Source organism: Anabrus simplex, chromosome 2 (genome assembly GCF_040414725.1).
Source record: "Anabrus simplex isolate iqAnaSimp1 chromosome 2, ASM4041472v1, whole genome shotgun sequence".
Taxonomy (NCBI): Eukaryota; Metazoa; Arthropoda; class Insecta; order Orthoptera; family Tettigoniidae; genus Anabrus; species Anabrus simplex.
The window spans coordinates 1,060,015,237-1,060,043,024 of NC_090266.1; the positions used below are offsets into that span (position 1 = coordinate 1,060,015,237).

The window sequence follows — 27,788 nt, forward strand, 5'->3', positions numbered from 1 at the left end:
AAACCTTTCTGGACAGTAATAAAGAATCTTAGGAAGGGAGGGAAAAAGGAAATGAACAGTGTTTTGGGTAATTCAAACAAACTCATAACAGATCCCAGGAATCACTGGACGGGTGGAGGGAATATTTTGAAAATCTTCTCAATGTAAAAGGAAATCTTCCTGGTGGTGTCACGGACAACCAAGCTCATGGAAAGGAGGAAAATGAAGTTGGTGAAATTATGCTTGAGGAAGTGGAAAGGATGGTAAATAAATTCCATTGTCATAAAGCAGCAGGAATAGATGAAATTAGACCTGAAATGGTGAAGTAGAGTGGGAAAGCAGGGATGAAATAGCTTCATAGAGTAGCAAGATTAGCATGGAGTGTTGGTAAGGTACCTTCAGATTGGACAAAAGCAGTAATTGCACCTAGCTATAAGCAAGAGAACAGGAAGGATTGCAACAACTATCGAGGTATCTCATTATTATACCAGGCAAAGGATTCATTGGCATCTTGGAAGGGAGGGTGCAATCAGTGATTGAGAGAAAGTTGGATGAAAACCAGTGTGGTTTCAGACCACAGAGGGGCTGTCAGGATCAGATTTTCAGTACGCGCCAGGTAACTGAAAAAATGTTACGAAACGAATAGACAGTTAAGTTTATGTTTCAAAGATCTAGAAAGGAAATGAAATGGCGTATAGCTTTTAGTGCCGGGAGTGTCCGAGGGCATGTATGGCTTGCCAGGTGCAGGTCTTTTGAATTGAAGCCTGTAAGCGAACTGCGTGTCATGATAAGGCTGCAATGATGATGAAGACAACACATACACCCAGCCCCCGTGCCAGTAAAATTAACCAATGATGGTTAAAATTCCCGTCCCAGCCGGGAATCGAACCCGGGACCCCTGTGGCCAAAGGCCATAATGCTAACCATTTAGCCATGGAGCCGGACATGGAGAAAGCGTATGACAGGGTACAGAGGGAAAAGATGTTCGCCATATTGGGGGACTATAGAATTAAGGGTAGCTTATGAAAATCAATCAAAGGCATTTATGTTGACAATTGGGATGCAGTGAGAAATGATGGTAGAATGAGTTCTTGTTTTAGGGTACTTACAGGGGTTAGACAAGGCCGTAATCTTTCACTTTTGCTGTTCGTAGCTTACATGGATCATCTGCTGAAAGGTATGAAGTGGCAGGGAGGGATTCAGTTAAGTGGAAATGTAGTAAGCAGTCTGGCCTATGCTGACGACTTGGTCTTAATGGCAGATTGTGCCGAAAGCCTGCAGTCTAATATCTTGGAACTTTAAAATAGGTGCAATGAGTATGGTATGAAAATTAGCCTTTCGAAGACTAAATTGATGTCAGTAGGTCAGAAATTCAACAGAACAATGTCAGATTGGTGATACGAAGCTGGAACAGGTGGATAATTTTAAGTATTTAGGATATGTATTCTCCCAGGATAAGTGAGATTGTATTAAGGTGCAGCAAAGCTAATGCAGCGAGTTCGCACTTGTGATCAACAGTATACTGTAAGATGAAAGTCAGCTCCTGGACGAATCAATCTTTACACCAGTCTGTTTTTCAGACCAACTTTGCCTTACAGGAGTGAAAGCTGGGTGAACTCAGGATATCTTATTCATAAGTTAAAAGTAAGACATGAAAGTAGCAAGAATGATTGCTGGTACAAACAGACGAGAACAAATGGGTGGTAGGGTCATGTGAGGCGAATGGAGGAGGATAGATTACCTAAGAGAATAATGGACTCGGTCATGGAGGGTAAGAGTAATAGAGGGAGAACAAGATGATGATGGTTAGACTCGGTTTCTAATGATTTAAGGATAAGAGATATAGAGCTAAATCGAGGCCACAGCATTAGTTGCAAATAGAGGATTGTGGTGACGTTTAGTAAATTCACAGAGCCTTCCAGACTGAATGCTGAAAGGCATAACGGTCTATAATAATAATAATAATAATAATAATAATAATAATAATCCACCGGGCGAGTTGGCCGTGCGCGTAGAGGCGAGCGGCTGTGAGCTTGCATCCGGGAGATAGTAGGTTCGAATCCTACTATCGGCAGCCCTGAAAATGGTTTTCCGTGGTTTCCCATTTTCACACCAGGCAAATGCTGGGGCTGTACCTTAATTAAGGCCATGGCCGCTTCCTTCCAACTCCTAGGCCTTTCCTATCCCATCGTCGCCATAAGACCTATCTGTGTCGGTGCGACGTAAAGCCCCTAGCAAAAAAAAAAAAAAAAAAAAAAAAAAAAAAAAAAAAAAAAAAAAATAATAATAATAATAATAATAATAATAATCCCCCTTCTTTTTCTTCAGCGTTTGTCTTTCCTGTTGGCAGGGACCGCTCAGTGGATTTGTTGTCTCCATTTAGTTCTGTCCTGGGCATGTCAGGGTGGAGACTGAACGCTCTTCAGACCTTTGTGAAGACTATCGGCACATTGCTGTTTTGGTTGTCCTTTTGCTCTCCTACCAGCAACTTCTAACACATAACCCCTCTTCACGTTAGTGTCGGCCCCTGTCTTTAATACATGTCCAAACCATCGTACAAAACTCTAGCATTTTATGTCTTGAAGCGGTGCAACGCCAAATCTCTCCCAGATGGAACCATTGGAGATGTGATCCAGTTTAGTGACGCCAGATGTCCACCTCAGAATCTTTGTCTCCATGATGCCCAGTTGACGCTCTATTTCAGTCGTACCCTGCCAACATTCTCAACCATACAGTGCAACAGGTCGGATGGCAGCAAGACAGATTTTAATTTTGGATTATCTTTCATCCTCCGGTTGCAAGTGACACCGGTTGTTGTTTGTCATTTCATTCAGGCTGCAGATATACTTGCAATGACCTCTTAGACAAGTCGGCCATCATCAGCGATTGTGGAGCCAAGATACTTTAATCTTGTCACTTGCAGCAGGTCCTCACTGTCTACCTGAATGGCTCCGACTGCCTGTGGATCTGATGTCACCTATTCGGTCTTCTTTTTACTGAGGCGCAGGCCATATTGCGCCAGCTGATTGCACCATTCTTGGGTTTGCCATTGCAGATCAACCTGGGTCTCAGAATCCAACATGACATTGTCTGCATAGCGAAGCATCCATGGCAAAGGACTGTGCAAGTCTGCTGTTGCAGTATCCATCACCAGAATGAACAAGAGCCTTGACAGCGCTGAAGCTTTGTGAACACGACAGTGGTGGGAACGTCACTGGATGCTCCTGTGGTGGCCTGAATGTATCTCCGTGGGTCTAAAGCAGCTGCACCCAGGGAAGGAAGGGAGACTAATTTTCTTCCATACTAGTAATGAAGAAGAAAGGTTCCTACCTGGATGTCTTTGGGACTTCCATGGGAAGAAAAAAGCAATTTGATCAGAGTAAAAATATTCATAAAAATCTGCATGGTTTCTATATAATAAATACCGTAATATAATTATTTTATTTATAGTGTGGAGATGCTTTTATATTCACAGGGGACTATCATCATCGGGAGATGAATGGAGAAGTATTTGAGGATTAGTTCACAACAATGTTCTGCTCAAGCTTCCTCCTATACAGAGTGATCGTAATATAACGCATCCTACCATTCGTTTTAACTGCATAAGATTCCGGTGTACTGAGCAAGTGGTTGTGCAGTTTGAGTCACGTAGCTATCAACTTGAATTCAGGGGATAGCGAGTTCGAACACCACTGTTGGCAACCTTGAAGAGGGTTTTCTGTGGTTTTCCATTTACACCCCAGGCTGTACATCAATTGGGGCCACGGATGCTTCCTTCCCACTTCTAGCCCTTTACTATGCTATCAATGCCATAAGACCTATCTGTGTTGGTGCGACGTAAAACTACTTTGAAAAAAAATCCAGTGTAGGGACAGTGAAAAACAGAAATTCAAATACGGCTGGAAGAACATGACATTCCATGTCTGAGAGATGTTCATCCCAGAGTTGCTGGAGCTCAGATATGGTTAGAGATCGGTATGGTGTATATCGCATTGACTGTGCTGCAGAATAAAATAATTGCACTGCTCAGTGTTTGCTGATATATCAGTATGAGCTTAATCCTGTTGAGCTTGTCTGGACCAACATAAAAGGGACAGCTGCCTGATGGAACAAAATTTTTAAACTTGCTGATGTGGTAGAGTTGCTGTACAAAGCATTAAGCAAGGTTCTTGCAGGTCTATAGTAGTCATTTATCTACCATGTCAAGGGCAAGGAAAACAAGATGTGGACAACTGATGACTTCATGAAACAATGCTGATGGAACTGGGAGAGGACAGCAGTAGTGATGACAGCTTCAATGACTGTGGTGGAGATTTAGAAGGTAGTGCATGTCTTGTGTGGAAGAATTGTATTAACTAAGTAAGCACTAAACCTATGACTCAGTACTGGAGCAGACAAAGAATGATTTGTAATTAAATAAATGAAACAATTGACACAGTCATTTTTGAAAGGGCTTTACTCCTGGAATAATGCCCTTTCAATGGCGATCATCTTCGCAGGCCATCTACAAAAGGATATACAACTCAGCAACCATCCCAGAGGGGAAAATGAAGGTATCGGCCAAAGAAAGTCAAGGGTCATGAAGGGTGTGAAAATGAAAGACTCCCCAGGCCTCGGAATGTTCTAATACCATCGGGGTCAGAAATGACAAGAGTTGACCAAGGGAGGTCGGATAGGATAGATGAAAGGGAAGAGCCTGGCACAAGTAGGTGGAAGCAATGCCAGGACTCAGATAAGGGCCCCATGATTGTGAATCCACGCTCCCAAGCTAAGAGCCCCTGGGGGCCCTTTTAGTCACCTTATGACAGGCAGGGGATACTGTGGGTGTTATTCTACTAACCCCACCCACAAGGGGAGCTGACAGGGTGTAGGCCTATATGGTGAAAGAATATTGTGAAACGATTGCCAACTCCTCCAAAAATCGTAAGACATGTTCCAAAAAGCCAGAAAGTCAGGTTTCAGCCATGTTCCTTTATGCATTTTGAACATAGTATGTTACAGTCAGACGTTGTCGCTTCTGAATATATAAGAGGATTACAGAAACATACATTCGATCTTTTATTTCTGGAAGTGTCTGTTTTTAATTTTGAAAATGCTTACACTGGACCAGTGCAAAATGCAAGACATTCAAAGTTTACTTGATTATATTCTGCATGAATATAGGTATTTCTAGATGATTTGATGAAATGGTCTATATGTAACACTGCTCCTGCTGATGATTATTATCAACAAAACAATTTTGTATGTACTTTGAATAGAGTTACAATACTGTGAAAATGTATGAGTAAAAAACAAAACAACTTAAAACACTATCAAAAACATAACTTGACCATGTGTATGAAGGTCAAGAAAAGGACCTTATTCCATATTTTGGACTTATTCTTTTTCAAAGAGATTGCATAACTTAGCAGCTGCAGTAATGGCAAACTGTCAATTTCATTCTGTTCTTTAAACATTGGAAAGCCCATCTTGTTATATTACATATACTCACCCGCAGAATGTTTTCCTTTGTTCCTGAAAAATTAAGATTTTGGAGTAACGGACTTTCAAAAATGACTGGATCTATTATGAAGTTTTATGGCATGTCAGTTTCCAGCAACAATATTCCCTAAAATTCAAGCTAACAATTTTTATAAATTTGTTCTACTGCAATACACTTCAATGAAATTAGAATCAGACCAAAATAATTTAACAGCTTCTGTGATAATATCTGAATTGACTTATATGGGAGTCATGGTACGTTTGCAATAACATTTACATTTTAGACAAGTATCATGTTTAAATAATGTTACCCATCAATCAATCAATCAATCAATCAATCAATCAATCAATCAATCAATCAATCAATCAATCAATCAATCAATCAATCAATCAATCAAGATCCGCATTTAAGGTATCGCCCAGGTGGCAATTCCCTGCAAGTTGTTTACCTACTTTTTCCTTAAATGATTTCAAAGAATTTGGAAGTTTTTCAAACATCTCCCTTGGTGAATTATTCCAATACATAATTCCTCTTCCTATCATGCGAGTATTTGCCACAATTTGTCCCAATTTCAACATTATCTTCACAGCGAAATGAAAAACCGCAATGAACACTATTACAAAACAGTTTCATTACGGTACTACCGTTCTGCACAAACAATCCATATAACTCAAAATACTCAATTGATGTTCACACTGTCCACAAAAACATAATAATAATAATAATAATAATAATAATAATAATGTTCCATACCAAAAATAAAAGCTAATATTTTTAAATAAGAGTAGCCTAAGAGAAGTCAGGCTCATCACACCAGAGTTTTGATATGTTGCACAGATCAGTGTTATGCAGAAAGCTGTAAGTGAGACACTCGGACTGATCTTAACTCGCCTGTTCCTTAAGACTAGCTGGGAGAAAGTAAACTGACATGCACTGCCAGCCTCTCTCCTCTCCTTAGTGATGTTATCCACAACCATACTTCACAGATTCCAAGCACAGATTTTAGAGATTTCGGATATTATACTTCTCGGTTCTGTGTTTAAAATTTTGAAGACAGTCAGTGTATTTTGGTGTCTATACAACTCTATGTAATTAAATCCAGCAAGGAATGGGGAAAAAACAAGGCACTAATCCTTCATTAGTCTGGAGTAGAAATGGGATACAATAGAAAACTACTTTAACAATGAGTGGGTGAGGGATTCAAACCAATCTGATTACCAAGTCCAAGAGGTGTCCTGGTTATTTTCTCCTATAATGCAATCCTGATACAATGGGAGGAAGCATAAATAAGGGAACTTGCCCAGTACATATAACAGATTCCATCAGTCCAAAAATTACGAGTAAAATGACTTTGGTCACATGCACACATAGAGGCTTAAGACAATTAGTGCATGTCCATTTAAAACAAGTAAAATATATTTTCTTATCCTAATCCATTTATTATTTACAAGGGGAGAGGGTCAGCAGTTTTGTTCAAATTTTGAGATGTTGATAGATGTCAAAAATAAACAGATACATGTTCAGAGATTTATGCCATTGGCCCTTTAAGTTTAACAATATGTATGCATGTTGACAATTTGGGTGCACGTTTCTATAAGACTACAGAAATTGTGGTGTGTGTCCCCGACATCTACACAAGTGTTTTGGATTCGAGGAGTGCTAGTCCCTCTTTCACTTTTTCTCCTTTCTCTTTTTAACTGAGTTGAAAAAGCACTAGTATTCACTGAAGAGCATTAATTCTTGTTTCAAAATATGCAATATAATATTCTACACATTACAAAACAAAAATATGCCCACGTTCAAATAAATGAGAAATTTATAATATATTTGTTTGAAGATTATCCAGAGGGACATTCCCATTATATTTGACAATGTTAACCTGCACTGATTTATTCAATGACAAATGAAAGTGATTTATGAAATTGTAAAGAAAATATATAGCAAACTTGTACAATTAACACTGTGAATACAAAATTTCCCACAATTCACAGCGAGAGCAAATTTTTACTGATTATTACTGTTGTCAAAGTGATTAGTTTCTCTCTCTATATCTCTTATTATAACTGCAGCACTGGTTAAAAAAGTAACAGAAGAAGTGAAGATTTTGTTGATTTGTGAGTGGCAAGATGGGACGACAGTAAACGACTATGATAAAGCTTATACTTGCTGTAATCTGCACATTACCGAGCTCGGTAGCTGCAGTCGCTTAAGTGCGGCCAGTATCCAGTATTCGGGAGACAGTGGGTTCGAACCCCACTGTCGGCAGCCCTGAAGATGGTTTTCTGTGGTTTCCCATTTTCACACCAGGCAAATGCTGGGGCTGTACCTTCATTAAGGCCACGGCCGCTTCCTTTCCAGTCCCATCATCGCCATAAGACCTATCTGTGTCGGTGCGACGTAAAGTCAATAGCAAAAAAAAAAAAAACCACATTTCCTAGTCTGCATGAGAAAGACAAAACCATGTGAAAGAGAAAGAAAAAAATGAAAATTAGGTGGTGGCATGCCATGACCCAAACCCAAGCCCAGTTACAGATACAAACATACTGCCAACAGGTATGCAAGCTGTTAAATTTAAAGGGCTAATTTCTTGATACATTAGGGTCAATGGCACAAACCCTTGGACATGCAGCTGTTCATTTTTTGAATAGATTAACCTCCTGAAGTGTAAAGATTATACATAGGTACATTATATTGGACAATGTTGACAATTTGTGTGAAGTATCTGTAACACTGCAGGTCTTGCAGTGACCTCATAGCTGTGGGCACCCCATCTTAATGATATTGTCATTGACAACTATTATGAATCATATATGGAGTTTTCTGAAAACTTCTGGGTGTTTTCTTGGCTGGAAATTAAACAAAATTAATATTTTCAAGAAAACTATCTTTATTCACCAAAGTTACGATACTTTCTTACCTATAACTTAAGCACCACACCTATTCCATCATTTCAAAACTGCCTGTATAGAACTGCACTCGTATTTTAATCACCAAACGATTTCCCAATTAAAGAATCCTGCAAAGGCATCTATCATGCAAGATCAGATAAATATAAAGGGTGTGATAAGGACATACCATCAATCAATGTGGCTCACCAAAGAAATTAAAGTTATTGCATTGTGCTGATAGAGCACAAAACATTTTCTGTTTGGCTAGTTTCACATCTCTTCTGTTGAATGTTTTAGTGTAATTTCTGAGACTGATTGCAGTGTACTGTACATCAGAACTGGCTTGAGACAGACACACACACAAAACAACAAAAGGTATGTAGACTCTCCATCTCATAACTGCAGCTTATACTTACAGTAATCTCCATATTTCCTAGTCTGCATGACAAAGACAAAAAAAAAAAAAAAAAATGGATGAAGTTTGCAGGGAAACTTATAATATTGCATTTTTAGCATAGAAGCATTGTTAATCATCACTAAGTGACACTACATCATAGTAGACAGTGGAAAGGAGACACCACATCTTTGCTTCTTACTGTCCACCTATGTAGGGAAGTTCATGTCCTCAGGGGCCCGGGTTCGATTCCCAGTAATGCCAATAATTTAAGATTGGCAGCAAGGCTCAACTCCATTTGGAGTGTACCTAAGAGGAGCTGCATCACCTCGGGACAAGGACACGAATTTACATCTCTTACATTTAATCTTGTTGCTATTCTTTTTCATTTCTTTGTATTATAGCCAGTGAAAAAGAAAAGAAAAAAGTACTCAGACTGACTTACAGTTATCTGAGAAATATTTTGCTCATTTACAAATACCCAAGTTTGCAAGAAAAAGGATACTACTGCATTCTGAGTCTGCTTAGTGTACAGATATTGTGGCTATCATCACCATGTGTGACTAAACATATACCATGGAACTTACAAAAAAAAAAAAATTCCTCCCATAACTTTTATATTCATTGCCGATGTTTACAATTTCAGAAAATAAAGATCATACGCATTCTTTTTTACTCGAATGTTCTCTAGGAAATAATGTTTTTTAAGTCAAAACATGCGTTCCAGAGAACCATTGACAGAGAGCTGTTGGTTGGGTTCATGCCCCAGGAGGACTGACCACTAATAACAGTGTACTAAGAGGCATTTGCAAACTCAAGGTCTGCACACACCAACGCGGAACGCGGGAACAATCCTGCCACAAACTATGAGTACAGTGGGATATGGATCCATTCACACACGTGCGACACTCTCCCGCCTACATGGTGGAATTGCTGCAAACCATTTTCAGTTCGCTGCATGCAAAGTTTTCCTGCGTTCATTGTGACAGTAGCAATGGCGACTGAACTGTTGATAGAGTGCGTTAAGAAACATTCAATGCTTTACGACATGAGTAATGAAGATTACAAGAATGCATGGAAGAAAGACATGTTGTGGGATGAAATAGGTAAGGAACTGCGTATACCTGGTAAATATCAATTCATGAATTATTACTGCTTGTTTGTGATTTTTTTGCACACATTTCTCCGTTCGTATACTTCCGTATACATGTAAGATGTATACTAAAACTATCTATACACTGTTATGCATGCCAAAGAACTCCACAAATTTCTCATGATTAGCGAAGGCTACAGCAGGTGCTCGTTGTGCATCATTGTCAACACTTACAAAGGCTCTATGTCCTGATTCCAATGGATCTAAATCTTCGTAATATGCTGAATTTTCTCTCAGGAAATTACGCAGAATGCACGTTGTTCTAATGATTAGCTTAGCTGTGTCCTCATATGAACTTCCATGAGTCTGTAATAAATTCTCCATTTCTGTGCTAATATGCCGAAGGCATTTCCCACGAACCTTCTTGCTCTACACAGTCGATGGTTGTAATTTTCTTTGCGCTTGTCTCCTGTTGCAAGCCTGTATGGAAACAGTCTCATAAGTAACTTAACAGAGGAAACGCTTCATCGCCGATTTAGACGTAAGGTGCAGGCACATTCTGTCCAGGAAGATTTTTGTCTTGCGGAACACCAAGAGCGCCCGCTTCTAACTGTTCTCCCATTACAGAGTTCTGGAAAATACTACCATCACTGTTTTTTCCGTACCCTCCGATATCCACAGATACAAACTTGTAATCTGGACCAACAATTGATAAAAGTACAATAGAGAATTTCTTCAGGTAACAAAAATAATTTGATCCACTGTTCCTTGGACATTTTATAGTAACATGCTTCTCATTGATACTACCAATACAGTTTGGGAATTACCACATTCTGTAATATCCTTCAGAAGATTGTATCCGTGTTTCGGAAGATGGTTCTGGCATGTATATTCCTTGCATTCTGTCACAAATAGCTTGGCAAACAACTCTCACAATAGCACCAACTGTTGTGAATACGACCTCAAAACTGTGACCAATTGCAGAATAGAAAACTCCAATAGCCAGAAATCTGAAAGAAAAATACATAGAGTGGAGTGGAGTCTCGCAAATCCAAGCTTTTTTAAAAAATTTTTTTTTGTAAATTTAAAATGATTTTTCTACAGCATTTCATTCCCTGCATATTTCTGCCATGTCATCGCACCGTGGGTCAAGCAATCTTATTGCTGGGCAACGAAGGGCCACATCCAGATGAACTTGAACTAGTATGTGATGGAATTAGTTCTTTATTTTTGCCCCCTAAACATAACAAGTTTGATACAACCGTCTTGGAATGTCTAAAAAGAAAGTATCGGCAACACCTGCTACATTCACTCGTGGAAGCAACAGAACGTGAGGAAACCATCACAAACTTCCTCAAACAGATAGCCAGGAAAGACATAATGTATTGTATGAACTTCGCAGTGACCGCGGGATTGCAGATTTCGCTCCTGTAGCCGCTTCCCACGTTGGTGTGTGCATAAAGACTTAACTTCGCAGTGACTGCGGGGTTGTAGGTTTCGCTCCCACACCCGCACCTGCTTCCCGCGTTCCGTGTTGGTGTGTGCAAACCTTAACGTAAGTAAGACCTGCCTATCTCGCCCATGTTAAATCTTCAAATTTTTGGTGCACTTTACTCAAAATCTGTTTGGGTTAGCCACTTGAAATTTTCAACAATTACTATTTAGAACATTATCTACAATAATAAGGATTATTGGCAGAAACCAAATACTTTTTTCAGTATGAATTTTTTCTTCAGGTATGATTTTTCAAACTAAAATAATGTCGAAAAATATTTATATTTCATTTTGTATTTTATTTAAAGGCATATCCCTTTGTATTACTGTTAATTAGCATGATGTTGATGCACCAACAAAATTTAATTGGCCTATCTTTATTAGTTTTCTTATAAATGGTACCAAAGTAGTGAAAAATGTTAAGCTGATAAAAATGAGGTTGAAGTTTCTCATTATAATTTGTTACCTCTGACAATTCTTAGAACATTCCTGCTCCATAACCTGCACCATTTGTGTCCTCCTCAGTCCTCTTAAGGTTTCTCTTCAGTCTTCTGGCCCTTTTACTCATTTCTTTCACCATGAGGTCTGCTTTCTTTATTCGGATGTCATCCAACTCCTTTAGGATGTTCAGTGTGTTGTAGCCTGAGAGGATGTTCAACTTCTGCAGCACCTTAGCTCTACCAATATTCCCATCGTTGAAGGATATAACAGCATCTCATAGTCCAAACTCGAGTGTAGTATTACCAACAAACACTGTTTTCGGAACTCTGGACCACAGAACATGATTGAATGCTTCATTAGCGTTCTGTGTTTTTCCATGCAGGCACCTTTTTAAAAGAGCTGGGTGTGCCAAATCCCTATATACTGGCTTTATAACTTCAGCTACAGCATGAGGTAACCCATGGTGCTTATAATTTTGGTCTTTCCTGTTATATTTGCACCATGAATCATCTCCCTTAGGGCATAGTCCATACACAGGATTCTCATCTGTTGATGTGACATGAAAGTAAGTAGCTCACACTGCTGCTTTCATTTCTTGCAGTTTAGAAACATTACTCCTAATGGCTTGGCCATAGTAATTCTGCAGACGGTCAATGACACCATCTGTAAGCCTATTTGGACCACCAATACCTTTCCCATCAGATAACATTTTCCCAACAAGTTCTTTTTTTCAGTCTACGAAGCCGAGCACCTAAGCGTTTCTGGACATGGCCAATGCACTCCAGCTTTTCGATTGAAACTTCATCTCCGTATGGCCCACTCTGTACCACCTTCATGTACCCCCTACTATCCCCATCTCCTAAATATTGTTTGTATACTACTCCTCTTGTCTGAATGGATCTTCCAAATATTCCCACTGCACCTTCAGCTTCCATTCCACCACTACTCCCCTCAAAATTTATTGCACAGTTTGCATGTTCATGTTGACCTTATTCTTACAAACATGGCAATATTTAGATAGAGTTTCCACGTCCAGTTCCTTTCCAGTGTCAACGGATGTAGCTACCACAACACCATGAAGAGAGGTGTGCCCCCTCTTGTGCCATGTTCCATCGACTGCAATAGCTATTTTATTGTCCCCATCATTACATTCTACTGCTTCTTTTGCAGCCTGTCTCATGCTATCCTCTGCTACACTTTTCATACTTTGTAAAACATTTTCAACAATTTTGTGGAATTTTGCATGGGCTTTTGGTAAGTTCATAATAGCACACACAGTCTTCCCAGCAGCATTCCCTTTACCTATACATCTCATGGCATATACAAACCTTACATTCACATCATAACCATAGTCACTGGATTTTGAAGAATAAAATTAACTTTCCGTTTCACAAGCAGAACACACAATAACTAAGGAACATGCAAGGCCTTTACGCTTATCCACTTCTTCCAACAGTGACAAAGAGCCAACAGCACCACAGTTTTTACAAGAGGCACACGAACCAAGAGCAACAGAAAGAAGGTTAATGTCAACAATCACGTTGCCAGATTGAAGTTTACTTTTATCACTTATATTTGACTTTCCGTGTTCCCACAAGTCTTCAAACAGTGGCCAACAACGCAACAGTTTTAGTTTTGATGAACTTGAGGGAGATTCAATGTCTATTTTAGATCCAGAAACACTACATGGCGAGCATATGGCGATGTCATTTTTAACTTCCACAACACTGGAACTAGGCCTATCTCTACTTTCACATAAACTAACATTATTTACACCAGGAAGTTTACCTATGTGGCGATTTCCCATATACTTCCTCTTTCCAAAAGATTTCAAACAATCCATTCTTCAATACGTCAGTGCAAAATCACAATGATTATAATACTACAACGATGTTTAGTGACCACTCGTAACATAAACAAGCAATGCTGGAAGTTGTCATGGTTACCAATGCAAAGTCTATACTCAACAGAGCAGACCAGAAGTCAGTTCAGAAATCTATCTATAATAGTTCAAAAGTTATACGCACAAACATAAATCTCTGTAAAAGTGGGTGTTGTCTTTCACGGTGCAGCATAGTAATTTATGTTATAAAATGACCAATTTTCAAATTTTTTTTGACTTTTTAAAGAAATTCTTCTTCTCTACGTTGTAAACAACTAAAAACGCCCAAAAATTTTTTTTGGATTTTTTCGCCCCAAGAAGAGTCTTTCTTACCTTAATGCACCGAGTTATTAACTAAACTCATTTTGTTACCAGTGATTTAAAAATGACAGCTTACATGTTAATGTTGGGTATAACAAAGCTTTGAGATGTCTATTTAGGGATTTTTCATTTTAAGAGTGTTGTTACAGTGATATGTAACTCGTATTTTATATTGTGTACACAAAAGGCACTAGGAATATTTTGCAATACGCAAAAACGGTTAGCTGGACACCCCTGTCATGGTGAGGGATGAAAAGAGGGGTGAAAACCGGTCTAGAAGACAGCAAGGTGCGACCTTCACACCAGTTGTTACCAAGCAGTGGGATTGAAAGGAAATTAAGATGCCAGTGTGGTCTAAAGGTGAATATCGTGCAATTATCCGCTACAATTTTGCTTCTGGATTAACTGTTGACCAGTGCCTGGAGGAAATGACTTCTGTGCTGGGGAAAGACTGTCCACATCGGACAACAATTTTCCGCTGGTACAGAGAGTTCCAGAGGGGAAATTTTGGGGCTGAAGATGATCCTCGTTCTGGGCGGCCGTCTGAATCAGTGACTGAGGAAAACATTGAAATTGTGAGGAAAATGTTGCTGCAAGAGCGGTGGTTGACATATCGGCAGGTAGAAGATGCCCCTCGACATCCCTGCACCAACTATTCATTCAATTATACACGACCATCTCCATGTTAGAAAGGTTTGTTCCCTTTGGGTGCCCCATTCACTTTCAGAGGAACAAAGGGCACATCGAATGAAATGGTGCCGAGAAATGCTAAAACAGTCTGAAAATGTGACTTTGCGTAACGTCAACAGCATCGTTACAGGTGATGAAACTTGACTTTCTTATTACAATGTCCCAACAAAATCCCAGAACAAGGTGAGGCTGTTTGAAGAGAGGGTACTCCTGTGACTGGGCAAAAGTTAAGGTCAGTGTGGAAAAGGATGATTGAAGTATTCTTCACTAAACGGGGCATCCTGACTCGGGTTGTGCTAGAAACACAAAGGACAGTTACTGCGAAGTGTTACAGTGAGACTTGTCTGCTTCAGGTCATCCAGGCTCTAAAGCAGCTCCGTCCAAAATCATGGCTCAATACTTGGCTCTTGCATCACGACAACGCTCCAGCACATCGTGCTAATGTAATAATGGATTTTTTTGTCAGATCAGGGTTGACTGTGCTTTATCACCCTCTATACAGTCCTTATCATGCCCCATGTGACTTCGCACTTTTCCCAGAAGTGAAAATGAAGCTGAAAGGGCGGCATTTTGCATCCGACGAGGAGCTTCTGGGAACATGGGTCAAGAGTGTGAAAATGTAATGGAAGAAAAGTGGCAGAGTTGGTTCAGTGACTGGTTTTGACGTATGGAGAAGTGTATTGAGTGGGGTGGAAATTATTTTGAAAAAGTCTAAAGCGTTCACTCACATTGCAAAACTTTCCTAGTGCCCTTTGTATGTAATTTTTGTACGATTGCCCGTTTCCACGATTGGCTGAAGATGACGCACACCAGTGTCAAAACTAGTACTGAATAAATAATATGTTGTAACTTAATCTGAAAAATAAATTGTATTGTATTGAATAGGTGGACCATTAAGTTCTCGTCAATGCTTTGTTATTCTCAGTTCAATACGGACCCATAATGAAATTTATAACTTTAAATAATGTTTGGTAGAAATAGAAGTCTGTGACGTCATCTAACAGTCTGCCATTCACATTCTGCTAATTTGTTTATATTTTTATAGTGGTTATGTGATAGTATTCTACTTTTCATAATGTTTACATACTGCACCTACATATAATAAGAATTTTGACGGTTTTATTGATCGTTAATTCGTTATTCTTTATAATTTCATCATCATCTTCATTATCTACCGGTTTGAAACATTCTGCACTGCATAATACTGCAAATATAAAAAAACTAATGGTAACAATGTTCGTTTTCAATATCAAATTATTGAAATTTTTTGTAATTAGAGTATCGACACCGAAAAATTGCATAAAAGTATTCGTTACACATAATTCAGTTACTTTTGCTGAATTGCTTCTCAATTTTGCGTATAGCGACATACTGTAGACAGGATAATGGCTCTTAGAGCTTTCCTCTGGCAGGCAAAGTAGAAATAAAACATCATAGTGAGAAGTGTAGAGAATATCTAAGATGAAATTCTAAAAGAATTCAACTATATTAGGTCCACCTGTTCAATACATTTCTGCTATTTATTAAATAGTCTGTTTAAAAGTTACACAGTTGTTTGCTATTTGCTTAACGTCGCACCGACACAGATAGGTCTTATGGCGACGATGGGATAGGAAAGGCCTAGGAATGGTAAGGAAGCGGCCGTGGTCTTAATTAAGGTACAGCCCCAGCATTTGTATGGTTTGAAAATGGGAAACCATGGAAAACGATCTTCAGGGCTGCAGACAGTGGGGTTCGAACCCACTATCTCTCGGATGCAAGCTCACAGCTGCGCGTCCCTAACTGCATGGCTAACTCGACCGGTACACTTAGTTGTTTAAAATACCTTGAACAAGTTTCGACCTGGCATATCTTCAATATGAAAATTTAAAAAATTCAACAAGTACAATGGAAAATGTTAAAAATGAACATGGATTCAAACTTAGACAAAATAAGTTGCGAGTTTAGGTCCAACCGTATTTAGTACAATATTAGTTGTATGGAGGAAATACTTAAGAATAGTGAAGACAGATGTTGTAATCCGTCATGTTTCTGGAAAACGGAGTGAACTTTTTAAAAGATCCGTTGTATTGTATCACAGAGAACAGAAGTATAACCAGGATGTCCTCTTTCCTCCAGCCCTAGGCTTGTGTAAATCAGGTTGGGTCGGTGTTGAACTCCACACTGAAGCTATGTACATTTTAACATAACACTCCCATTGCATTTGTTGACTGTATTTTATCCCGGATTTTTGTGTATCACTGTTTTTCTTTTGTTGCAAGTTGCTTTACGTCGCATCGACACAGATAGGTCTTCTGGCGATGATGGGACAGGAAAAGACTAGGAATGGGAAGGAAGCGGCCGTGGCCTTAATTAAGGTACAGCCCCAACATCTGCCTGGTGTGAAAATGGGAAACCATGGAAAACCATCCTCAGGGCTGCCAACAGTGAGGTTCGAACCGACTGTCACTCGAATCCTGGCCGCACTTAAGCGACTAAAGCTATCGAGCTCGGTGTTTTTGTTGTTGTTGTTGTATGTCTTTCCTCTGTTATTTTGCTGATGATGAACACTAAGCCAGGTCAAAACATGTCCAAGGTATTTTAAACAACTATGTAACTTTTAAACAGAACATTTAATAAATGGCAGAAGTGAACCGAATAGGTGGACCTAATATAGTTGAATTCTTTTAGTAATTCATCTTAGGTATTTGAAGTCAATATGGAACCGGAATGAAGTTTATTACTTGTAATAAGTGTAGAGAAGTTTAACTACATATTCATGAGCACTATATTTTGTGTTGGCCTAATAGTGAACCTTTATACAAAATAGCTAAAAATTTGCTGAAAATTACATCCAACTTTTCATTCACTAACAACTCACTCTCACTAGACATCAGTGCAACACTTTCCCACCTGTTACTTGTTCTATTTTTTTTTTTTTTTTTTACTATGTGTTCTTTGGAACTTTTCCCTGGTTACAATCCATGCATTTTGATCTAATTTTCTCTCCTGAAGCATTTCCAATCCTTTCCATTAGCAGACAGCCACACACAATTATGATATCCTAGAAATAAATATGCAGTCTGAAATTTTCACAGCATAAATTAAAAAAAGAAGGTAATTTTACAGTGAGGGTAAGCACCTGCTGCTGGATGAAGTCAAAAACTGGAATTACCAGTTTGGTAATTTTTCCAGCTGAAGCACAAGTTGATATGAATGATTTTTCTTGTAAGGGCAAGTTAGGAATTGTAGTGCACTTATTTTATTAGATAGTATCTTGCCTGATATATATAGGTATTTCAGCTTAATGGCAGTTTTCATTTCTATTAGAATAAAATAACAATGTGTGTATGTATTTAATTTTGTTGCGTTATCCTTGTGTAGTCCTTTCGATATTTCAACATTTCTATTTTGCGTGTAGTAATACCAAATAACAATAATAATCTGTCTAAGTATCTATGTATTTAGTGTACTACATTTCTATAGTTTCAGTGCGACTTTCTTTTTTCAATTACCGGGCGAGTTGGCCGTGTGGTTAGGGTCGCGCAGCTGTGAGCTTGCATCCGGGAGATAATGGGTTCGAACCCCACTGTCGGCAGCCCTGAAGATGGTTTTCCATGGTTTCCCCATTTTCACACCAGGCAAATGCTGGGGCTGTACCTTAATTAAGGCCATGGCTGTTTCCTTCCCACTCCTAGGCCTTTCTTGTCCCATTGTCGCCATAAAGCAAATAGCAAACTATTTTTTAATTAGGACACACCTAAGAAGAATAATTTTAGTGTAGTTATTTTATCTGTTATTAGCTACATAGCTTTATTGGCGTGAGATATTTGTAATAATAATAATAATGCTATTTGCTTTACGTCCCACTAACTACTTTTTCGGTCTTCGGAGACACCGAGGTGCCGGAATTTAGTCCCAAAGGAGTTCTTTTACGTGCCAGTAAATCTACCGACACGAGGCTGACGTATTTGAGCACCTTCAAATACCACCGGACTGAGCCAGGATCGAACCTGCCAAGTTGGGGTCAGAAGGCCAGCGCTTCAACCGTCTGAGCCACTCAGCCCGGCAGAGATATTTGTTTAGTATACAGTATTTCCTTCCTCTGACATTTTCACTCACTGCAAAAAGACCTCAACAATGTTGTGAGATGGACATCAGACAATGGTATGATAGTAAACAGGGTGAAGTCAGGTTTTAAATTCTACAAAGAAGATTTTCTTTTTACTATTTGCATTACGTCGTACTGACACAGACAGGCCTCATGGTGACAATGGGAGGAAAGGGCTAGGAGGAGGAAGGAAGGGACCGTGGCCTTAATTGAGCTACAGTCCCAGGATTTGCCGGGTGTAAAAATGGGAAAATGTGGAGAACTATCTTCAGGGCTGCCAACGGTTGGGTTCAAACCTGCTACCTCCCGACTGCAACACAATACCTACGTCACCCACACGTCACAAAGAAGAGAGGTCCTCTCAGTATTATATACCGTGTTTATGAGGTGAAAGTACCTCATGGGATCACTGTAAATACTTGGGTGATGATGATTATGATGATGTTTGCTGTTTAAAGGGGCCTAACAGCTAGCTCATCAGCCTCTAATGGTACAAGGTGAACAAAATTAAAATTAAAACTTCAAAATGTATCCACTGACTAGAATCTAAAATGAATGATGAAAAAATTATTGTGAAACAAAAACAATCAATGGATCCAATTAGCAATGACTTAAATTACTGGGATGATACGTATTATCTAAAGAGGTCCAAAATCCAGGTCACCGATCCCTCATAATGGTACTTATCACTGGTAAAGCAGAACCATGGTGGCCCTCCTATAGTGGTACTAACCACAGGAAACGTAGATGCATGGTGTTTCTTGCAGGGTGGAACTAATGACAGGTAATGTAGACTCATGGTATGTCACACACAATGGCACCACTCACAGGTAACAAAAACCCATTGTGTTTCACACATAAGGATGCTACTCACAAGCAACGCAAACACATGGTGTTCCTCACAAAGTGGGACTAATCATGGCCGCCGATATTCCCGTGGTGTTCCTCATGCGGTAGAAATAATCACAGGCCACGTATACTGATGGAGTTGCTCACATAGTGGTACTAATCATAGGCAATGTAGAGCCACGGTGTTTAACACATTATGGTAACGCCCACAGGAAACACAAACACATGGTGTTCCCCACATAATGGTACTACTCTCAGGCAATGCATACCCATGGTTTTCCCTCACATAGTGGTACTAATCACAGGCGCCAGCCAAACCCGTGGTGTTTCTCGCATAGTAATACTAATTGTAGGCAACACAGACTTATGATGCTTCTCATAAAGTGGTACTACTCATACGTAATGCAGACCCATTCTGAATACAGTGGAACCGACCGGTGGAATACACACGATGACACTTAACACAAGCAATGCCCAGACCCGTAGGGTTCCTTGCACAATGGTACTGCTCCTATATAACAAAGACCTATGGTTTTCCTCGCAAGGTGGTACTAGTCGCAAGTAACATCAACCCATGGTGTTCCGGACATAATGGTACTAATCACAAGTAGTCTCATGGTTCTAATGTAATCACCCCTTGGTCGAAGCTTTTAGTCGCCTCTTATCAAAGGCAGGGGATACCGTGGGTGTAGTCTTCGTCTGCGCCCCCCACCCACAAGGGGTATTAGGTGTTAATATAAGGAAATATTTTCGTAGGGTTAACACATTAATGAGGTTGTAAATGAAGGTTACATATCTCTTCATATGATTAAGTATGAACAAGTTGTTTTAAAGATGTAAGGGAGAGGGGGTATAAGTTTCTGGTAAGACTCCAAATTAGAGTATGGTTCTAGTATATGGCACCCACACTAGGATTAGCTTATATGAGAACTGGAAAAGATACAAAGGAAAGCAGCACGATTTGTTATGGATGATTTAAGACAAAATAGTGGTGTTACAAAAATGTTGCGAACTTTGGGATTGGAAGAGTTGGGAGTAAGAAGACGAGTTGCTCACTAAGCTGGATTTTCTGAGCTGTCAGTGGAGAGACTGTATGGAACGACATTAACAGATGGATAAATTTCAGTGGATATTTTGAAGGTAGGAAAGATCACAATATGAAGATAAAAGCTGGAATTCAAGAGGACAAATTGGGGCAAATATTCGTTTATAGAAAGGGAGGGATTGGAATAACTTACCAAGGGAGATGTTCAATAAATTTCCAATTTCTCTGCAATCATATTTATGTGAGAGGGCATATGAGTATCGGTAAGAAACCTAACTAGATATGGTTCCAGTGTATGGGACCCTCGCTAGGATTACTTGATTCAAGAACTGGAAAAAATCCAAAGAAAGGCAGCTTGTTTTGTTCTGGGTGATTTCTGACAAAAGAGTAGCATTACAAAAATGTTGCAAAGTTTGGGCTGGGAAGACTTGGGAAAAAGGAGATGAGCTGCTCGACTATGTGGTATGTTACAAGTAACAACTCTCATAATTGTTCCGCGTTCAAAATGACGTTAGGCAAAATTATCTTAAAAATAATTTAATAAAACCACCTATTCAATACATACCAGGTTTAATGTGGATTAAATCTACATGAATTTATATATACTTATCAGGTACATGTTTCACCCTTTTCTGGGCATCTTCAGCCTATAGTCAACCTTAAGGTCAAGGTCCGGGACCTTATTTAATCATATATAGTTGAAATATGGACGGTAATGTTACACAGTAATAACCTCTTAAAATTAACATTCCACAATACCGTATTTACTCGTGTATTAGACCCCCCCCCCCTGGCTTTTGGAGATGAAAAAAAAAAAAAAAAAAAAAAAACAAATCTCGCATATAAGACCCCCCAACGTAATTCGTCAGAGAAGAAAATGATTCCGCTTCGAAGCGGGTACAAGTCTTATTGCAGCTCTGACGACATCACACAAATTTGTGAATAGTTTCGCCCGTATGACCTACGCAATGAAAACGCGTCGAATCCATGTGGTACCTACATCTGTGTTTCGTAGTTAGGTCTACTACAGCTCTGATGATGTCGCACACGTACTGTAGGTGAATAGGCCTAGCTTCGTGTTCGACCCGCGCATTGCAAGTATGCATCAGTCATGCTATATGTCTGTGTTTTGTAGTTAATAATAATCCGCCAGCGTAATGGTTAGCACAATTAGTTGCTGTTCTCGGGAGTCTGACTTCGATTCCCGGTACCATACTGCCAGACATTTACGAATGGCAGGAAGGTTGATATGCGGTAAAAACGGTACATGTAACTCCCCTCAACTGGGGGTGTGTCTAAAAAGAGCTGTACCACCTCGGGATGAGGAACGAGTTTACTTTAGTTGAGAAATATTCGCGGTTGTTGCTATTTATACACCAGGCGAGACCATTAACAAAGTGGTCATTTGTTATCTCGTAACTCGGGTCAATATAGGTATACCTATATTTGGAGATAAGTAAGTTTAAAATGTGATGAAAGCTATCCAATTAAAAAGATTGTTTTACTCGCCAACGTACCTAACAAATAATAATAATAATAATAATAATAATAATAATAATAATAATAATAATAATAATAATAATAATAATAATAATAATTTTATGTCCCCACGTAGGCCTACTTTAAACGATTTTCGGAGATGCCAAACAAAACATACTAGGGTATGCGTTAATAAAAAAAGAGGCAACAAACGTACAAAATTAAACATCATGATAATAAAACGTATTACCGCCACACCTGTAGATATCCATAAATGCGGTATATTTTCCTATTATTTATTTTTATTCTTTCCGTTGAGGAACTTTTGACACTATCAGGGCGATAATATACCTAACCTAAACAATGTGGTCTGTCATATCTCATGGACAGCTGTTTACGTAAATCCTGATGTGATAAATGTAGAGAACAAGCATGAAGGGTACTTTAAAATAAGGGCCTGTGTTTCAACAGCCGCAGTTACCAAAATAATCTTTCCAGTTACTACGTATTACATTCGGAAGTACAACTCGTAACATACACTAGTTATCAGCTGATGGTTTGGCATGCCTTCTACAGCATGGCTTTATTCGGAAGGAGTGGCTTCTGCTACATATACACCAACTGGGAATATCAGAGACCATCTCCAGAAACCATTTGGGAATAGATTCACACGGTTTAGACTCTATAGTCGGGAACGAAATTATTTTTAAAAGGTTCAAAAACACGGGACCTCATATGCTCTTGATTGCAGTGCATGGCTCAAAAAGAATGAAATGAAGCATGACTGACATGAACGACGAGATGGCAGTGAAGATGATGTCACTTGAAATGCCGACACGCAGGGAAGTTGACTGCGCAAGGCGATAATATTCAAATGAAAGCAGTGCTGTAGGCCTACTGCTGAACTGACAGAGACAAATGACTGGCCACTAAGTTCTTTTGTATCAATATTTAATTATATGATAACACGATACCCTTATCCCTTTTTTCTACGGGGTCGAGTATGAAGTGAGATGAATCTTCGTAGCGAGTTTTTACGCCGTATGCCCTTCCTGATGTCAGCCTCACTGGAGGAATTAATGAGATGTAACGAATGACGTGATATGAGTAACTAAAACGGACTTTTAGATGTACCGTAGGCCTAAAAGTTGTGTTCACCCTTTATTGTCTTTTTACGTTTAGAAATACTGCCTTCTGGACGAAAACAGCCAGTATAACTTAAACTTAATTGTTAAATAATAGTATAGAATGTTTACACGCACAATATATAGTTCTTTATAGCCTAGAAGTCATGTGTTCACTGTACAAAATTTTGAGGTTATTGCTTATTGGATCCCCCTTTACTATTTTTGGCTCTAAAAGTGGGAAAAAGAAGGGGTCTAATATGTGAGTAAATACAGTAATATTTTTTAAAATGTGAATAACACATAAATGTAAGTGACATAAATTAGTGGTATTTTAACACAATTAAAACTTGTCAGTCCTATTCTATCTAATTTTAAAACATATCCAAAACTAAAATGGATCTTCTTCATCCAACTTGAGGATAATTAGGATGACAATGGTCTTAGGAAAAGAATATATTCACCCGGGGGCTCATTTGACCCACATCTATCATTTACTTCAGCCTACATAAAACAATCGGTTTTAAGTCTCCATTTGTGATTGACAACACATTCCAAATTGGTTTTGTCAGGATTAAGTTATTACTGTGTAACATTAACGTCCATATTTCATACTATACACTGTTAAATAAGGTCCTGGACCTTGACCTTTAAGTTGACTACAGGCTGAAGATACCCAAAAAAGGGTGTAACGCGTACCTGATAAGTCTATATAAATTCATGTAGATTTAATCCACATTCTATGTGGTATGTTCTGAACTGTCAGTGGAGAGATGACGTGGAATGACATTAGCAGACGAATAAGTTTGAGTGGTGTTTTTAAAAGTAGGAAAGATAAATATGAAGGTGAAAGTTGGAATTCAAGAGGACAAATTGGGGCAAATATTTTTTTATAGGAAGATGACTTAGGGATTGGAATAATTTACCAAGGGAGATGTTCAACAAATTACCTAATTCTTCGCAATTATTTAAGAAAAGACTAGGTAAACAACAGATACAGAATCTGGTGCCTGGGTGACTGCCGTAACTGTACATCAATGGTGACTGGTTGATTGACTGACAGTGAATGTGACTGAAAGACAACCTTTAATAGAATGAATTATCTACGAGCTAATTTTAATGATGGCTGCCCACTTGTACTTCTTAAAACAATGGTCACCACCAATACAAGGTAATTCAATTTTTAGGTGATACAGTGCTTTATTATAACAATTTATATTATATAGCATAATTGGGCATCAAGAAACCACAAGGAGAATAAGGAGAAATGATGCATGGATCAGTTGTGAAGAAATTCTTGCTATTTCACTTAAGAGTACTGTACCTCAGTAAACCATTCCTCATTGCACCTTGAATCATACTTTATCAAATAGGGGTTGAAGGCCAGTATGAAGTAGCATCACAGAACTAGGCAAGAAATACTCATTCAGAGCTGCGGCAGCAAATTCAGTAATTCAGTACAGAATGTATGAACAAGGAATTTGTAAGCGCTGATCAGAGAGGAATACTGTACGTCGGAATTTCTTGTGCAACTGTAGATCGATAGTAATTTAGTCAAAATGAGGCTGTAAATCTATTTCTCATTTATTGCCCATATTGGTAATTAAATCTCTATGATAAGGATTAAATGCAATAACACATATCCGCATTATACAATTTTTTACACAGTAATGAGAGGTCAAACTGGACGCTATGAATCTCAAGACATTCGGCATATAGGTATTGAATTATTTGCTCTCCTGAATGTTAGTGAATTTCTTAGAACTACTTTTTCAAGAAACCCAGAACCAGCTCCCTTACCTTTAATTGTAGAAGCTAACTGCTGAGTAATTTTGTCTTGCCTACCATTTATTTCCGTCCTGATGGCATGGCAGTCAGTGTTCTCTGCAATCAGAACAAAATCCCCATCAGGGTAAAAGGGATAAAATCTATAATCTGGTATAATCAATTTCAGAAACATTTCCTCTCCCAATAACATGTTGTAGGAGGACTGATATTATTTGCTAAATAGTAAGAATGTTATTGGTCTTATGTCACACTAACTACTTTTAAGGTTTTTGGAGATGCCGAGGTACCGGAATTTAGTCCCGCAGTAAATCTACCGACACAAAGCTAACACATTACCAAATAGTTCTCTGTTCCTGAAAAATATGTTCAGAAATATGTTTGACTTCGTACTAAATGGTACAATAATTTTGGAAAAAGTAACAAACAGTGTTTGTCAATCTCTTTAATCAGTGCAAAGAAAATGTAATTGCTGCTTTATAAGCCAAAATAAAACTTCCTGAGAAAAAGCAGAGGAGAAAGTAAGTAATGAGCATTACTAAGTATAATTCAGGGCATTTCATTTAAGGAAGACAAGGACATACCTCTTTCTGACAGATTTTTTCCCCTGGACATTAGCTGTAATACAAAATAATATTCCCCCTCAGTCCACCAGAGGGTACATAGAAAGGAAAGGAAGAAAAACAAAAATTTGGTAATTATCTTAGTAGACAGATTTGCACAAAACTATCTTAGCATTTAGTGATCACCCTGATTATGCTGAATACTCAGAAGGGGGTGTGAACGTACCCTTCCCCCTTCCCTAAAGGTACCTATGGTCTATTTTTTTTTCCTATTCAGGAATTATTAACATAAATAATTTACTCAAAATGTAATGTAAAGAAATTGAAATTACTTGAATTTGACAATTCATCAGTAATAATTTCCAATACTCTAGCTGTAAATTGCATTGGTGTAGTTGCAAATCCAAAAACAAAACTCTCCTTCATAGCCAAGTGTGTCAAACAGCATGTCTAAACAGAAATGAGAAGCTTACATTCAAATTGTGATGTTAACGAGGGATATACTGAGTGTGGTTACCGCCTCCAACAACTGGGTTTCCGAGTTCTACTCCAGGCAAATATGGGATCCAATAAAATACAAGTTTTTTTTTTAAATTCCAGGTCAAAATAGCTTTAATTATACAAATTACCCTAGACCCCACAGGAAAAACAAATCTCTCTCTCTCTCCATGGAACTGAAGACCAAAAGCTGTTTGAACCTTCTAAAATATATCAACAGCTGTACTTTCAAAACATAGGAAATCACATAGATAAGGAGAAATCTCTGAAGACTACCTACCACAAAAATTACACGTAGCGAAAGAAGTGCATGCTGGCTTCACTGACAGCAAACATGGCATGTCATGAGGTTACGACATTTTTCAGTCCAGGTGAGTGATGTTTTGTTTGTTTATATTGGTTTCATCCAAAAATGAAAGACCCAGCTGTACCAAGTTATTGTGTACCACACCACTGTGGAGAGAGCCAAGCCTGAGAGCTCTCTTGGGAAGTGTTTCAGTAGAGTGATAACTTTGCAACCAGTCATTGACCACTGTTCTGCATTCAGGACTGTTGCCCAGGTGGCAGATTCTGTATCTATTGTTTACCTAGCCTTTTATTAACCGATTTTAAAAAAGTTAGAAAATCTATCGAACATTTCCCTCGATATATTATTCCAATTCCTCTTCCTATAAACTAATACTTGTCCCAATCTGTTCTCTCAAATTGTAACTTTATTTTCATGTTATGACCTTTCCTACTTTTAAAAACTTCAATCAAACTTATTCGTCTACTAATGTCATTCTGCGCAATCTCTCCACTGACAGTTGGAAACATACCACTTATGATATTGATTTTGATTCCCATAGGGAATCTGAAATATTTGTCCCGAATGAGTAAATTTGTAATACCAACATAAATGGTCCAGGAATGAGTTAGCTGGAAAATTTATAATGTCCATTAACGGACTATTTATATTGGTATTACAAATTTACTCATTCGGGACAAATATTTCAGATTCCCTATGGGAATCAAAATCTATATCATTTGACAGCCAAGCAGGCATCAATTTTTGGTGGAGAGACAAGGTCTCTCATAGTGCACTGGCACTGCTCCAAGTAGCATACGCAGTGGCCTCCATGGTATGCACTAGCCAGTCTTGGTGGGTGTGCTAGGTACCAACTGATGAGCCCAACCTAGCACACGAGGGCGAAACGCTGGCAGCCAGGAAGAGTTAGCTGGAAAATTTATTATGTCCAATAACGGACCATTTATATTGGTATTACATACCACTTAGTCGAGCAGTTTGACTCCTTACTCCTAAATCCTCCAAGCCCTAAGTTTGCAATATTTCCTAATACTACGCCTTTGTCAGAAATTGCCCAGAACAAACTGTGTTACTTTCCTTTGGATCTTTTCCAATCCTCGAATCAAGTAAGGTAATCCTGGTAAGGTCTCCATACAATGGAACCGTACTTAAACTGGGATCTTACTACAGACTTGCACTCCCTCTCCTTTACATCCTTAATACAACGCCTAAATATCTTCTTAACCGTATGAAGAGATCTGTAACCCTCAGTCCGGTGGCATATGAAGGGGCTCAGATATGTTAGCCTCATGTTGGTAGATTTATTGGCACATAAAAGAACTCCTGCAGGACTAAATCTTGGCACCTCGGCATCTTTGAAAACGGTAAAATGTAGTTAGTGGAA

General features: G+C 38.8%; 1 protein-coding gene across 7 annotated transcripts in view; it reads right to left on the reverse strand.

Moving 5' to 3' along the window:
- LOC136864693 (SPRY domain-containing SOCS box protein 3) overlaps positions 1 to 27,788 on the reverse strand; it is a 261,046-nt gene that overhangs the window by 24,192 nt on the left and 209,066 nt on the right. For 3 of the 7 annotated variants that reach the window (XR_011017856.1, XM_068226384.1, XM_067142010.2), the window contains one exon: positions 25,052 to 25,135. The exons of the other annotated variants lie outside the window; for them this stretch is intronic. Coding sequence is in view for 2 of the 3 variants with exons in the window: in XM_068226384.1 (XP_068082485.1) it covers positions 25,052 to 25,135 (84 nt within the window). In the remaining variant the exon portion in view is untranslated. The remainder of the gene's footprint in view (positions 1 to 25,051; positions 25,136 to 27,788) is intronic. 7 annotated transcript variants of the gene reach the window in all.